Source organism: Tursiops truncatus, chromosome 21 (genome assembly GCF_011762595.2).
Source record: "Tursiops truncatus isolate mTurTru1 chromosome 21, mTurTru1.mat.Y, whole genome shotgun sequence".
Taxonomy (NCBI): domain Eukaryota; kingdom Metazoa; phylum Chordata; class Mammalia; order Artiodactyla; family Delphinidae; genus Tursiops; species Tursiops truncatus.
The window spans coordinates 30,134,454-30,149,891 of record NC_047054.1 but is presented as its reverse complement, the minus strand read 5'-3'; the positions used below and the strand labels follow the sequence as shown (position 1 = coordinate 30,149,891).

Below are 15,438 nucleotides of genomic sequence, written 5' to 3'. Positions count from 1 at the left end.
CTCAACCCAATTAAAAATAAAAATATGAAAAATTAAAGCAAGCTTGATGTATCAGTTTATACTCACTAATAAGTAGACAAAATTTAAATTAAAGCATCCAACACTGGCCAGGTTATGTTAAAATTGGTACCTTCATACTGTCAGTGGCATTACACAACTTCATTTGGAATTTTTATCAAGAATCATAAAAAAAAACAAACCTGTAGGCTTCCCTGCATAAAAAATCATATCTAGGGCTTCCCTGGTGGCACAGTGGTGGTTAAGAATCTGCCTGCCAATGCAGGGGACACAGGTTCGAGCCCTGGTCCGGGAAGATCCCACATGCCACAGAGCAACTAAGCCCGTGCACCACAACTACTGAGCCTGCGCTCTAGAGCCCATGAGCCACAACTACTGAGCCCATGTGCCACAACTACTGAAGCCCATGCGCCTTGAGCCTGTGCTCCACAATAAGAGAAGCCACCGCAGTGAGAAGCCTGCGCACCGCAACGAAGAGTAGCCCCCACTCACCACAACTAGAGAAAGCCCTCAGGCAGCAATGAAGACCCAATGTAGCCAAAAGTTTTAAGAAATTAAAAAATAAAATAAATTAAATTAATTAAAAATAAAGAATCATGAAAAGGATTATACCTTTCAATCTAATAATACCATAACTGGCAATTTATACTTCAATTGGGAAAAATGCATGAGTATTAAGATGTACACTACAATGTTATCAATGTGTATCGAAAACTTAGAAACAACCCAACGTCAAATAATTAGACAACAGCTAAGTCAAGTTATGGCACATCCATCAATGGAATGATACACAGCCATTAACATCCATAGTTCTGACTTCCGCTTCTAGACAAGATGGAGTAATAGGGACCAGATTTATCCTGTCAGCTATAACAACCAGAAAACCAGGCAAAATACATGAAGCAATGGTTTTCATGGCATTGGACATAAGGCAATAAAGAACAACGATCCCTGAGAGACAGAAAGCAAATAAGGTGAGCTTTACAACAATCCCAGTTTGCTGCCTAGAGAAAGTTAACAGACTGTGATGAGGGGTGTGGGAATCCAAGCAAAACCAAGTGGTCTCCTCGAGTTGAGGAATGCACGCTAGTTGTCTGAGGAAGAAGCCAAGACAACTAGAGTTCACAGGCAAAGTACCAGAAGGGAGGCAGCTGCACAGATAGAACTTGAAAGATCTGCAAAGGGTTCCCCTCAAATACTCAGTTGAGTACTGATCAGTGTATGCATGTAAGGAAACCACCTGAAGCCAGAGAAAGAATCTCCTGAAAGGATTAGTGGGAATAAACCCAAGAACTCACACAGGACTGGAAAGAATACCTGTTCCTGCCATTTCCAGTGGAAAACTCCATAGTTAATGGCATTGAGTAGAATAAACAGAAGGGGTTTGCCTCAGTAATGGGGCAAAATCAGCCCTAGGCTAAATGCTGCTCAGGTCCCCCCAATAGAGCTTTAAAAAAAGATTCAAAAGAACCGTACTACATCCATGTAGCTTAAGCCCACTTAAGCTTAAGCCCAAAGTTCAGCAATAGAAATTCAAAAACACCTAATATACAACAGGCAAAATTCACAATTTCTGGCATTCAGTAAAAACGTTAGAAGGCATGCAAAGGAGCAGAAAAATACGACCCAAAATGAGGAGAAAATCAATCAATCAAAACTAAGAAATGATACAGATGATAGAATTAGTAGACAAGGACATTAGAAATTATTATAAATGTATTCTACATGTTCAAGAAGATAAGTAAAGATTGAACATGCTGTGTAGAGACATGAGGAAGGAAAGAAGGAAGGGAGGGAGGGAGGAACGGAGAAAGAGAGAGTAGAAGGGAGGGAGAGAGAGAGGGAGGGAGGGAAGGAGGGATGGAGGGAGGGAGGAAGGAAGGAAGGAAAGCAGGCAAAGAAAAAGAGAGAGGGAAAGAAAGAAGGAGAGAGAGAGAAAGAAAACGAAAGGAAAAGGGAGGGAGAAATAGAACTTACAGCGATAAAAACTTCAATGTCTAAGATAAACAATACACTGGATGGAATTAATGGCAGATCAGACATCACAGAAGAAGAGTGAACTTGAAGAATAACAATAGAAACTATTCAAAGTTAAACACAAAGAATAAAGAATTTTTAAAAATCAAGGCAAATCACTGAGATGTGAAAGAACTCCAAGTAGCCAAATATACATGTAATGGGAGTCCCTGAGGGAGAGGAAAAAGAAGGAAAAAGGAAGAAAAAATATTTGAGGAAATAATGACCAAAACTTTTCCAAATTTGAAGAAAACTATAACAGCACAAATCCAAAAAGTTTAAGAAATCCCAAGCACACCAAGGTACATTATAATCAAATACTAAAAATGAGAGATAAAGAGATAATCTTATGAGCAACCAGAGGGTAAAAAAGAGACACACTATAAACAGAAAACAAACAAAAAAAAGATGATGGCAGATTTCTCAGGAAAAACAGTGCAAGTCAAAAGACAACATAGGAACATCTGTGAAGAAGTAAAAGGGGGGGGAAAAACTGTCACCTTAGAATTCTTTACCCAGTCATCATTCCAGAAGAAGGCAAAATACTTTTTCAGATATACAAAGGTAAAAGTATTTGTCACCAGCAGAAATGTGAAAAAAAGACCTTCAAGCAGAAATTGAATGATGCCAGATGGAAATCTGACTTTACACAAAAAAATGAAGAGCACCAGAAATGGTAACTATGTGGGTAAATATAAAGACCTTTTCTATTATTTAAATTTCTTTTAAAAATAATCAACTGTTTAAAGCAAAAATAATCACAATGTATTACAGGTTTATAACATATGTAGTATGACGACAATAGCACAAAAGCTGAGAGGAGAGACATGGAAGGATCCTGAAATGGCACAGTATCACATGAAGGGAGACTGTGATAGAACAATGTGGTAGATTTAAAGCCAAACATATCAATAATCAAATTAAATATAATTGGCCAAAACAACTCAATTAAAAGGCAGAGATGGGCTTCCCTGGTGGCGCAGTGGTTGAGAGTCCACCTGCCGACGCAGCGGACACGGGTTCACGCCCAGGTCCGGGAAGACCCCACATGCCGCGGAGCGGCTGGGCCCGTGAGCCATGGCCGCTGGGCCTGCGCGTCCAGAGCCTGTGCTCCGCAACGGGAGAGGACACAACAGTGAGAGGCCTGCATACCGCAAAAAAAAAAAAAAAAAAAGGCAGAGATGGGCAGAATGGATTAGACCCAGCTCTAGGCACCTACAGGAAACCAACTTTAAATATAAAGACACAAATAGATTAACGGATGTGGAAGCGAGGGCAAGGGACAAGGATGCCCCACTTTTGACATGGGCCACGGAGAGACCACACTAACTTCCCTCCACATTACTTGCCATTGTATGCAGGTCCACTATCCACACTTCCTCCGTACCCTGTAGCCTCACAATAGGGGGGAGCCCAGCCGCTGTCACAGTGACAATTCTTATTGCTGTTACATACCTTCAAAACAAAACACCACTTTTGTTAATTGTGAATGTTGCTCTACACGATGAACTCAAGAATAGAAACCAAGAGAAAAGACTAAATTCATGCAAATCCATAGACACTTTTTAAGAATGAACAATTTATCAGGTATCTAAATTCCCCAATATCTAAAAATCTAAGAAGTCTTACAGAGAATCCTCACTAAGAATTCTCATTATTCAGCATTACTTTCATGAACAAACCAAAAGAGGCTATTACCTACCCCATGTCCATGACACTTTTTCTGAATATCACAGTCATAATTCAGAACAGACGCATTTACACATTGGAAATTTCTACAGATCTGAAAAAAAAAGAAGTAATGAGTAAAGAAAACTTGAACACATTAATAAACTAGCCAGAAAAAAACAGACCTGGGTGTAGATTATTTCATAGGTGAATTCTTTCACACTTTTCAGGAATAGTTAATTCCCATATCACATATTTGAAAATTTAGAAAAATAAGTGAAATTAACTAATTTAGATAGAACTAATGATCAAAGATGACACAAAGGCCAAAAACAAAGATAAAACTATAATCTTTCCTTCCATACATATATAGATGTGAAATTCAAAGTAAAACATTCACAAATGGATTTTTTTCAAGTCAGAGATGATCCCACTACTACAGAAAAGGATCAATGATAGGAAATCTGTTACTATAATACCTTACATAAATTGTCATTATTAAAATAAATATCAAAAAAGCATTTGAGGGCTTCCCTGGTGGCGCAGTGGTTGAGAGTCTGCCTGCTGATGCAGGGGACACGGGTTCGTGCCCCGGTCCGGGAGTATCCCACATGCCGTGGAGCGGCTGGGCCCGTGAGCCATGGCCACTGAGCTTGCGCATCCGGAGCCTGTGCTCCGCAACGGGAGAGGCCACAGCAGTGAGAGGCCCGTGTACCGCAAAAAAAAAAAAAAAAAAAACATTTGATAAAATTTGACACTCACGTTAATTTTTAAAATTCTTTCCAAAATAAGAATAAAAGGATACTTTGTGACAAGACAAAACCTGTCTTCCAATATCATGACTAATTATGAAACTAATTCATATACAGACATTCTTTTTAAGAGACAAAATTGAAATGATTCCATGATATTTTAATTTTTTATGGCAAAACAAATGACAAACTGGAAAAAAATATTTACAACAGACGTAACTATCAGTTAATATTCTTTATATATGAGGAGCCTGTAAAAACAATCACAAAGATAACCCAACAGAAAAACAGAAAGATATGAATATGGACTAAGCAGAATAAATGAATATGAATATGAAAATGGCCTGTAAGATTTCTGCTGAGAAATCCACTGATAGCCTTGTGCAGTTTCCTTTGTAAGTTGCAAGTTTCCGTTTTCTTGCTGCATTTTCTTTAATTCTTTTTCTTTAATTTTTGACAGATTTATTATAATGTGTCTTGAAGAAGCTCTCTCAGTTGAACTTGTCTGATGATCCATTTGCTTCGCGAACTTGGATATCCAATTCTCTCCTCAGCTTTGGGAAGTTCTCAGCCATCATTCTGTTAAATGAGCTTTCTGCCCCTTTCTCCCTAGTTTACTCTGGAACTCAATAATTCACAAATTGCTTCCTTTGATGTTATGCCATAGATCACATCAGCTTCCTTCATGCTTTTTCATTCTTCTGTTATTCTTTTCCTCTGAATGGATCATTTCAAAGTTCCTATCTTCCAGCTCACAGATTCTTTCTTCTGCTTCATGCATTCTAAGGTTGATGCTATTATATTTTTTTTCATTTCATCCATTATATTCTTCAGCTCCAGAATTTGTTTGGTTCTTTTTTTATGATTTCTATCTCTTTGTTAAACTTGTCATTTTGTTCATGCATTGCTTTCCTGATCTCATTAAATTGTCTTTTCTATGTTCATTGAGCATCCTTCAAACAGCTATTTGAATTCTTTATTGGTACATTACAGGTCATCATGTCTTTGGGATCAGTTACTGGAAGATTACTGTGATCCTTTGGTGTTGTCATCTTTGCTTGACTTTTCATGTTCCTGGAAGTTCTGCATTACTCTCTTCACATCTGAAGTAGCAGTCAACTCCTCCAGTCTTTACTAACTACCTTTATGAGAGAAATACCTTCTTTCAGTCCTGCTACGGATTCTGAGGCTTTCTCAGATTCTCCAGGACATGCCCGCTCCATACTTCTTGCTCCCTCTTAGGGAAGAATTCTTAAGCCTATTCTCTTCTCTCAATCCTGCAACATACCAAGCCAAGTGCTGACAACCCTTTCCAAAGCTGGAGCTCAAATCTGCGTTCCCTCTCTGGCCAGCAGATTCTAGCTGGCTCTCTGCACATGCTCACTAGCTGTGTGCAAAAGCTCACTCTTGCACCACTGTTGGGAGGGCATGTAGAGTGCTGGCCACAGGGTGAAGGGTGTCTGGGTAAGGCATGCAGCAAGCTGGAGGTGCCTGTTGGCCACTTGGGGGGATCTGCAGGCAAAGCATCTCCAGACGCTCATGGGTGGGCTTCTTGATGGAGTCCACCTCACAGTAGGATCTGCATTCCTTTAATATCCTCTGAGAGTCTTAAGTGCCACTCTCCCAGCCTCTTCTCACCTCCCAGTCACTTAAAAGCCTGGGAATGTTATTATCATGGAAGTTCCTCCACAAGGAAACAATAAAGAAGGGAATAAATATCCCTTGCCAACAATTAGGACAAAACACTGTTGATTTCAAAGCGAGTTACTAAGAGTGTATTTTCCTTCTTATATAGCTTTTGTTTTTACTACAGCTAATACTTGTCTTCTTATACAACTGGCCTTTGTCATATCAGTATTCAATCTCTTCACAAAAAAAAAAAAGAAAGAAAAAAAAAAAGAAAGTTCTCATGTCCTTTCCTCTTTCAAGTTCCCTCTTTCTCTAGAAACCTCCCTGCAGGGTCCACTTGCTCCAATCTAAATTGATTACTCTACTGGCCTGGTACATAGCTGCAATTTTAGAATTTCTCTTTGACGTTCTTCTGTGTCCTAGACTATAATTCTCTTTTTGGTGTACTTCCTCATTTGTTAGAACATTGTGTTAGATGATTTCCTAAGACAGGATAAATAAAGATAAATTTTCTGAAAAGAAAATTTGAAACGATACATTGTCTAAAATGTTTTTATTGTGCTCTCTCACTTCATTGCTACTTAGGCTGTGTATAGAATTCTAGGTTGAGAATCTTTCTGAAACATGAATGTGTTGCTCCCTTGGTTTCCAGATTTCAATTCTCAATCTCATCCCTTTATATGTGACCTTTGTTTGTTTTGGGGGGGCCAGGGGTTTGTCTCTGGAAGCTATTCTTCACAAGTACTCTGACACAAGCTTGCTTCACTGTTTTCTTTCTCTAAATTAGAGATTTAAATTAGTTGGATTTTAAAATCTTTAGTTGATCCTTGCAGGCTTTTAGCTTCTCTCTCATTTTTCTGTTTCAGTCTTTTTGTTCAGCTTCCTCATAGAATTGTCCAAGTTTATGTAACAATCCATCTATAGTCCAGTTATACATGCATGAAGGAGAACAGTATACTAAGGTTAGGACAGGGAGACAGATATCTCCTAGGAGGATGACCAAATAATATCAAAAATCTTACCTTCTCATCTCCAACCTGTTCCCAGGGGAACAGGCAACTGGTTGCTGATGCTTTGTGGACAAGATAGGAGAAGCAGACAGACAGGAGAGCTAGCCTCTCCATTGGCAGAATAAATTTAAGTCCATTTTCAATACCATGCCTCCCTCCACCAACCCCTCTCAGCTATAACCACTGTTTCCAAATCACCAATCTGTTTAGAGTTCTGCCAGACTAAGATACAGGCTCTTTGTTCACACCCTATCAGTCTGCACTGTAAGTTGTAGGTCCCACTACTCAGTCAAACTATCAATACTTTCTCTCCTCTTTCAGTTTCAAAACGTGTTGAAGTTTTTATCTACTCATGAAATCTCATATACTTCAAACTTTGGAATCTATTCCCTAATTTGTTTCTTTATATTTTCAGAGATATTGGCAAGGCAAACAGGATAAATGAATATTACAATCCACCATCTTTTACAGATGTTTTTTCCAATTCACATTTTCACTCTGAACTTCATAACTTGTAATAACTGACTGTGATGATTACTTTTATGTGTCCACCTATATGAGACAGAGGGCGCCAGGAGCCATGGGTCCAGGAATGAAGGGGTGGAAGTGCAGTGGCACCATTTACTATTTCTCCTTGTGACCCACTAGCAAAATGTTTGCTTACTGCTCCCAGGACCTTATGCGCTGTTGGCCTAGAAGTCTTAGCTCTAGAGGGAGTTATGCTTCCATCAGGAGACACAACAGTGACGCCACTGAACTGGAAGTTAAGACTTCCAGTTAAGTTCATGCCTCTGAATAAACAAAGAAGGGAGTTACTGTAGGCTGGGGTGACTGATTCTGACTCCCAAGGGGAAATTGGACTGCTACTCCACAATGGTAGTAAGGAAGAGGATGTCTGGAATACAGGAGATCCCTTAGGGCATTTCTTAATATTATCATACCCTGTGATAAAGACCAATAGAAAACTACAACAACCCAATCCTGGCAGGACTACTAATAGCCCAGAGCCTTCAGGAATGAAGGTTTAGGGCATCCTGCCACGTAAAGAACCATAATTGGCTGAGGTCCTTGCTGAAGGCAAAGAGAATACAGAATTAGTAGGGAAGAAGGTAGTTAAAAATAGCAGCTATAACTATATTACAGAAACAAAAACTGTAATTATCATGAGTATTTCCTCCTTATTTTGTTATGATATGCTTGTGTGTATATGTGTATCAAATATCTTTTTCTTCTCTCTCTTAGTCCCTTAGGTAACTCACAATGTATTGACTTTAAGTATTGTTAACTTTACATCACAGGATTTAAGTTACAGGATATTAAGAAAAGTAAACAATGGCCAAAGACTTTATCTCCTCTTCAAAGTAGTGCATTTTCGGTTGTAAGCAGGATACAATGGTTGTACACAGTTTTTCTACCATGTTAGGCAGAATTATGACTGTGCTATTGTCTTCAAGATTGTTTTGAAGATTGTTTTTGTCTTGGAGATTATGTATGGTTTAAGGAGATGCATATGGACACCAAGCTGACAAGGTGTGGACCTGTGATGGTTAATTTCATGTATCAACTTGACTGGGCCACAGTGTGCCTAGATATTTGATCTAATATTATTCTAGATGTTTCTGTGGGATGTTTTTGGGTGTGCTTAATACATAAGTTGATCAAATGAGTAAAGCAGATTGTCCGTATGTTGGTCTCGTCCAATCAGTTAATGGCCTGAATAAAATGAAAAGGCTGACCCTCCTCCAAATAAGAGAATTTCTCCTACCTGCCTGCCCTCTAGGTGGGCATTGGTTTTTTCCTGCCTCTGGACTCAAACCGAATCATAACTCTTTCTGGGACTCAAACCCACTAGCCTTTGAACTGGAACTGCACCATCAGCTCTTCTGGGTCTCCAACTTGCCCACTGAGATCTTGGGATTTCTTATCTTCCATAATTGTGTAAGCTAATTCCTCATAAAAAGCCTTATATATATAAACACACACACACACACACACACACACACGCCCTTTTGGTTCTGTTTCTCTGGAGAACCCTGACCAATATTTCTTCCTTATGCCCAAACCAAGAATAAGCAACCCAAAACAACTGAAATGTACCAATATTGAGGTAAACCAGCCTTTAGCACACCGAGTACAATGCATGACTCAACAGCAAAAGCTACGTGGGCAATGAGGCAGGAATGATTATCCAACTTCAGTTAACTAAACTCCATTCTAGTGGCTGTCTGTTACAGACTCAGTGATTGTGTTCCCCTCAAAATTCATATGTTGAGGCCCTAATCCACATGTGATCGTATCTGAAGATGTGTAATTAAGGTTTGTTGAAGTCATGATGGTGAAGCCTTGGTCCAATGGGATTAGTGCCCTTATATGAAGAGACACTAGAAAGGAGATACTCATGTTTGTGCCTAATGAGATCCTGAACTGGTGTTACACTCAGCTCCAGACCCTCAAGCCACAGTCAGGAAGCAGCCCAGCACGTCCAAGGACCTGGCTGGGGATATGTACATCCATGCCTCAAGAACTAGGCCTACAGACTTCAGTTTTGGCTGTGGAATCTGAAACAGCTCTGGGATTTCATTCCAGCCAATCTCAGTCACAGTCCTGGGGTAGTCCTGCCCATCCAGGGACCCAATTAATGAACAGACAGCAGCCCTCTTAGGTACCTGATGAGAGCCCCACCCATCTATGCAACTGGTAATAGACCTTCTGTTTAAGGACCCAACTGTGGACCCTGAGGCAGACCCCTGTCCTGGGGCCACCTCCTGAAAAAGGTACTGGAGGAAGTTCAGTCCACCCAGGGACCAGTTAGCACCCATGCCCTACCAAGTCTGTGATAAAAAGTTCACCAACTGCAGGCCCTGCTGCACATCCAGAAACAGCTTTGTAACCAGCTCCAAACCAGGCAGACTGAGATCCCAGAGGTAATCCCATCAGCACACAGAACAGACAGGAGGTGTTTACCAGCTGAAACCAGTCTGTAAAGACTGGTGCTCCTTCAAATGCACAGGCACCAGTGCAAGGTTACATGGAAGAATCAAGCAAATATGACAACACCAAAAGAAACTAATAAAGTTCCAATAAATGACCCCAAAGAATGAAGATCTATAGTTTGCCTGATAAAGAACTCAAAATAATCATCATTAAGGAACTGAATGAAATGTGAGAGAACACAGGTAGCCAACCCAGCAAAATCAGGAAAACAATGAATGAACATAATGAGAAGTTTAATAAAGAAATAGGAACCAGTAAAAGTAACCAAAAAGAAACCCTACAGAAGAATACAATGACAGAAATGAAGAATTCAGCAGAGAGCTTCAACAACCAACTTAATCACCCAGGAGAAAGAATCAGTGAACTCAAAGAAAGATCACTTGAAATTAGCCCATTAGAGAAACAAAAAGAAAAAAAGAATAAAAAAGAGTGAAGAAAGCCAATGTGAATTACAGGACACCATCAAGGAAACAAACATTCACATCATGGGAGTCCCAGAAAGAGAAGGAAGAAAGGGGCAGAAAGAAAATTTAAAGAATTAATAGCAGGGACTTCCTGGTGGTGCAGGGATTAAGAATCCGCCTGCCAATGCAGGGGACGCAGGTTCAATCCCTGGTCCGGGAAGATCCCACATGCTGCGAAGCAACTAAGCCCGTGTGCCACAACTACTGAGCCTGCACTCTAGAGCCCATGAGCCACAACTACCGAGCCCACTCACCACAACTGTTGAAGCCCGCGTGCCTACAGCCCATGCTCCACAGCAAGCCACCGCAATGAGAAGCCCGCACACTGCAATGAAGAGTAGCCCCCACTCGCCGCAACTAGAGAAAGCCTGCACACAGCAACGAAGACCCAATGCAGCCAAAAATTAAAAAAAAAAAAAAAAAAGAATTAATAGCAAAAAACTTCTGAAACCTTGGGAGAATATGGACATTCAGGTACAGGAAGCTCACAGGACCCCAAGCAAGGTCAACCCAAAGAAGATTGCTCTGAGACACATTATAATCAATAATCAAAATGTTAAAAGTTAAAGACAAGGAGAGAATTTTAAAAGTCGCAAGAGAAAAATGACTCATCCCATATTAGGGAAATCCACCAGCAGCCCAGTATGGCTATCAGTGGATTTTTCTAAAGAAACCTTGCAAGCCAAGAGAGATTGAGATGATATATTCAATGTACTGAGTGAAAAAAATTGCCAACCACAAGTACTAACCTGTCCTTCTGAAATGCAAAGTTAAAGACATTCCCAGACAAACAAAGCTAGGGGATTTCATCACCACTAGACCTGCCTTACAAGAAATGATAAAGAGACTTCTTCAAGTTGAAATGAAAGGACACTAAGTAACAATATGAAAACATAAAAAACTATAAAACTCATTGGTAAAGGTAAATATATAGTCAAAATCAGAATATTCTAATACTGTAATGATGGTGTGTAAATCACTTTATGTCGAGTATAAAAGTTTTTTAAAAAAATCAAAAATAACTAAAGGTATAATATTGTTTTGGATATGTCTCCTCAGGGAAGGAAAACAAATGGAACTACAGCAAACCAAAAAGCTTTTGCATAGCAAAGGAAACCATCAACAAAATGAAAAGGTCATCTACTGAATGGGAGAGATATTTGCAAATGATATATCTGATAAGGGGTAAATTATCCAAAATACACATACACACACACACACACACACACACACACACACACACACACAAAACTCGTATAACTCAACATCCAAAAAACAAACCACCTGATTTAAAAATGAGAAGAGAATCTGAATAGACATTTTTCCAAAGAAGACATTCAGATGGCCAACAGGCATCACATAAAAAGATGCTCAACATCACTAATCATCAGGGAAACGGGCAAATCAAAACCACAATGAGATATTACCTCACACCTGTCAGAATAGCTATTATCGAAAAGACAATAAATGACAAGTGTTGCCAAGGATGTGGAGAAAAAGGAACTCCTGTGCACTGTTGGTGAGAATATAAATTGGTGCAGCTGCTATGGAAAACAATATGGAGGTCCCCCAAAAAATTAAAAATAGAACTATTATATAACCCAGAAGTTTCACTTCTGGGTAGTTTTACAAATAAAACAAAAACACTAATTTAAAAAGATATATGCACCCCTATGTTCATATGCACACACACGCACACATACACATGCATACAATGAAATATTACTCAGCCATAATAAGAATGTTGCAACAACGCGGATGGACCCAGAGGGTATTATGCGAAGTGGAATAACTCAGACAAAGACAAATACCATATGATTTTACTTATATGTGTAATCTAAAAACCAAAACAAATGAACAAACATAACAAAGTAGAAACAGAGTCACTGATAAAGAGAACAAATAGGTGGTTGCCAGAGGGGAAGAAGGTGGGGGAATGAGTGAAATACGTGAGGGAAATTAAGAGACACAAACTCCAAATGAGCCATGGGAATGAAATGTACAGCAAGGGGAATATAGTCAATAATAACATAATATATTTGTATGGTGACGGTAACCAGAGCTATCATGCTGATAATTTCGTAACAATTGAAAATATTGCATCACCCTGTTGTGCGCTAGGTACTAACATAGTTTTGTAGGTCAACTATACTTCAAAACACAAACAGACAAACTCACAGAAAAAGAGATCAGATTTGTGGTTACCAGAGGTGGGGTTCAGGGGAGAGAGAACTGGATGAAGGGGGTCAAAAGGTACAAATTCTAGTTATAAGATAAGTAAGTACTAGGGATGAACGTACAACACGATTAATGTAATGAACACTGCTGTGTGTTACATATGGAAGTTGTTACAAGAGTAAACCCTAAAAGTTCTCACCACAAGAAGAAAGTATTTCTTTAATTTTGTATCTATATGAGATGATGGATGTTCACTAAACTTACTGTGATAATCATTTTATGATGTATGTAAGTCAAACCATTATGCTGTACACCCTAAACATATACAGTGCTGTACGTCAATTATATCTCAATAAAAATGGAAGAAAAAATGATGAAACAAATAACTATAGGTACAATAATTTGTTAATGGATGCACAATATAAAAAGATGTAAAGTATGACATCAATAGCATAAAATACAAGGAAAGGAGAAGTAAAAGTGTAGAGCTGTGTATATAATTGAAGGTAAGTTGTTATCAGCTTAAAATAGACTGTTATAGCTATAAAATATTTTATGTAAGCCTCATGGTAACCACAAAGGGAAAAAACTTAAACACAAAAGATAAAGAGAAAGGAATTAAAACATGCACTACAAAAAAATTAATCACAAAAGAAGACAGAGAGGGGCAAAAGAACTAAAAAACAGTCAACAAACACTTAACAAACTGACAGGCACTAGGTCTTTACCTATCAATAATTAAATACTTTAAACATAAATGAACTAAATTCCCATATCAAAAGACACAAAGTGGTTGAATGGATTAAAAAATCAAGATCTAACAATATGTTGCCAACAAGAGACTCACTTTAGCTTTAAGGACATACATAGGTTGAAAGTAAAGAGATGGAAAATGGTATTCTATGCAAATGGTAACCAAGAGAGAGCAGAAGTAGCTACACTTACATCACATATAATAGACTTTCAGTCAAAATCAATCACAAGAGACAAAGAAGGTCATTGCATAGTGATAAAGGGGTCAATTCATCAAGAGGATATAACAATTATAAGTATATATACACCCTACATTGGAGCATCTAATATTTAATGCAAATAACAGGACTAAAGGGAGAAATAGACAACAATATAATAATAGTATAGGGGACTTCAGTTTTAACATTGGATGGATGATCCAGACAGAAATGTAATTAAGGAAACAGACCTGAAGAACACTACAGACCAAAATGGACCAAAAGACATAGACAGAACATTCCATGCAACAGCAGCAGAATACATATTTGGTATTCTGTATGTATCCATTCCACAAGATAAATCATATGCTGGGCCACAGAGCAAGACTTAAGAAGATTGAAATCCCATCTGGTCTCTATCTTGACCACAGTGGTATAATTAGAAATCAGTAACAGAAAGAAAACTGGAAAATTCACAAAAATATGGAAATTAAACAACACATTCCCGAACAACCAATCCTGCCATTTGCAACAACATGGATGGACCCTTCAGGGCATTCAGACTAAGAGAAATAAGTCTGATAGAGAAAGAAAAATACCATATGATCTCACTTATATGTGGAATCTTTCAAAAAGCTGAACTCAGAAACAGAGAGTGGAAGGGTGGTTGCCAGGGGCCAGGGAAGGGGAGAAATGGGGAGTCACTGGTCAAAGGGTACAAACTTCCAGTTATAAGATGAACAAGTCCTGAGGAGCTAATATTCAGCATGGTGATTATAGTGAACAATACTGTATTATATACTTGAAAGTTGGTAATAAGAGAATAAATCTTAAATGTTCTCACCACAAAAAAAGTTCTATTTATGTGAGGTGACAGATGTGTTAACTAACCTTATTGCAGTAATTATTTCACAATATATATGTGTATCAAATCATCACATTGTGTACCTTAAACTTACACAATGTTACATATTGATTGTATCTCAATAAAGCTGGGCTTGGCGGGGGTGGGCGGAGAGGGGATCAACAAGGGAGAAGAAGAAATGAAAGATACAGGAAAAGAACTACAGGGACATTATCTCAGATTCTGGGTTCCAAAGCTCTTTATTTGATTCTGTGGTTTGAATCAGTAAATTTCCTGCTATGCTTTAATTCAGTTTTAGCTGAGTTTCTGTGAGATTTAAGAGTACTGACTATAATCCACAGAGTAAAATTTCATAAATTAAAAAAGCCTAAGTATACAGCTTCAGAAATATAAAAGTATATTCACCAGCACACAGAATCCAGGAATAAATCTACATTACCAGTATTTGCTCCCGGAATGTAAAGACAATTCAATGTTGAGGAATTTATCAGTATAACCCAGCACATTAATAAGTCAAAGGAAAAGATGTAGTGATTATTAAAATAGCTGTTGAAAAAACTACTTATAAAATTTTTAATCTATTTGTTCTTTTATTCTTATTAATCACAACTAAAACAATTCTCCATTAAATGAAAAATACTACCTACCCCAAGCCAATAGCCAAAATCATATATAACCTTGGAAGGCTAGATGCATTCCCAGTCAAGTTAGGGAGAAGACAAAGAAGTACACTATTATCATTATTATTTAAAATTATCCTGAAAGCTCTATCATTGCAATTACACAAGAAAATAAATCCAAATTGTAAGTATCAGAAAGGAAATCAACTTTCTATCATTTACAGATGATTGTTTACCTAGAAAATTTTAATACAATCAACAATAAAAATATGTG

The 15,438-nt window shown here is 38.3% G+C and overlaps 1 protein-coding gene across 2 annotated transcripts in view; it reads right to left on the bottom strand.

The window, feature by feature from the left end:
• Nucleotides 1–15,438, bottom strand: part of ADAM9 (ADAM metallopeptidase domain 9) — a 102,854-nt gene that overhangs the window by 14,015 nt on the left and 73,401 nt on the right. For both annotated transcript variants that reach the window (XM_019921515.3, XM_019921514.3), the window contains 2 exons: nucleotides 3,737–3,817; nucleotides 3,384–3,489 (listed from right to left, as the gene is read on the bottom strand). In XM_019921515.3, coding sequence (XP_019777074.1) covers nucleotides 3,384–3,489; nucleotides 3,737–3,817 — 187 coding nt within the window. The remainder of the gene's footprint in view (nucleotides 1–3,383; nucleotides 3,490–3,736; nucleotides 3,818–15,438) is intronic.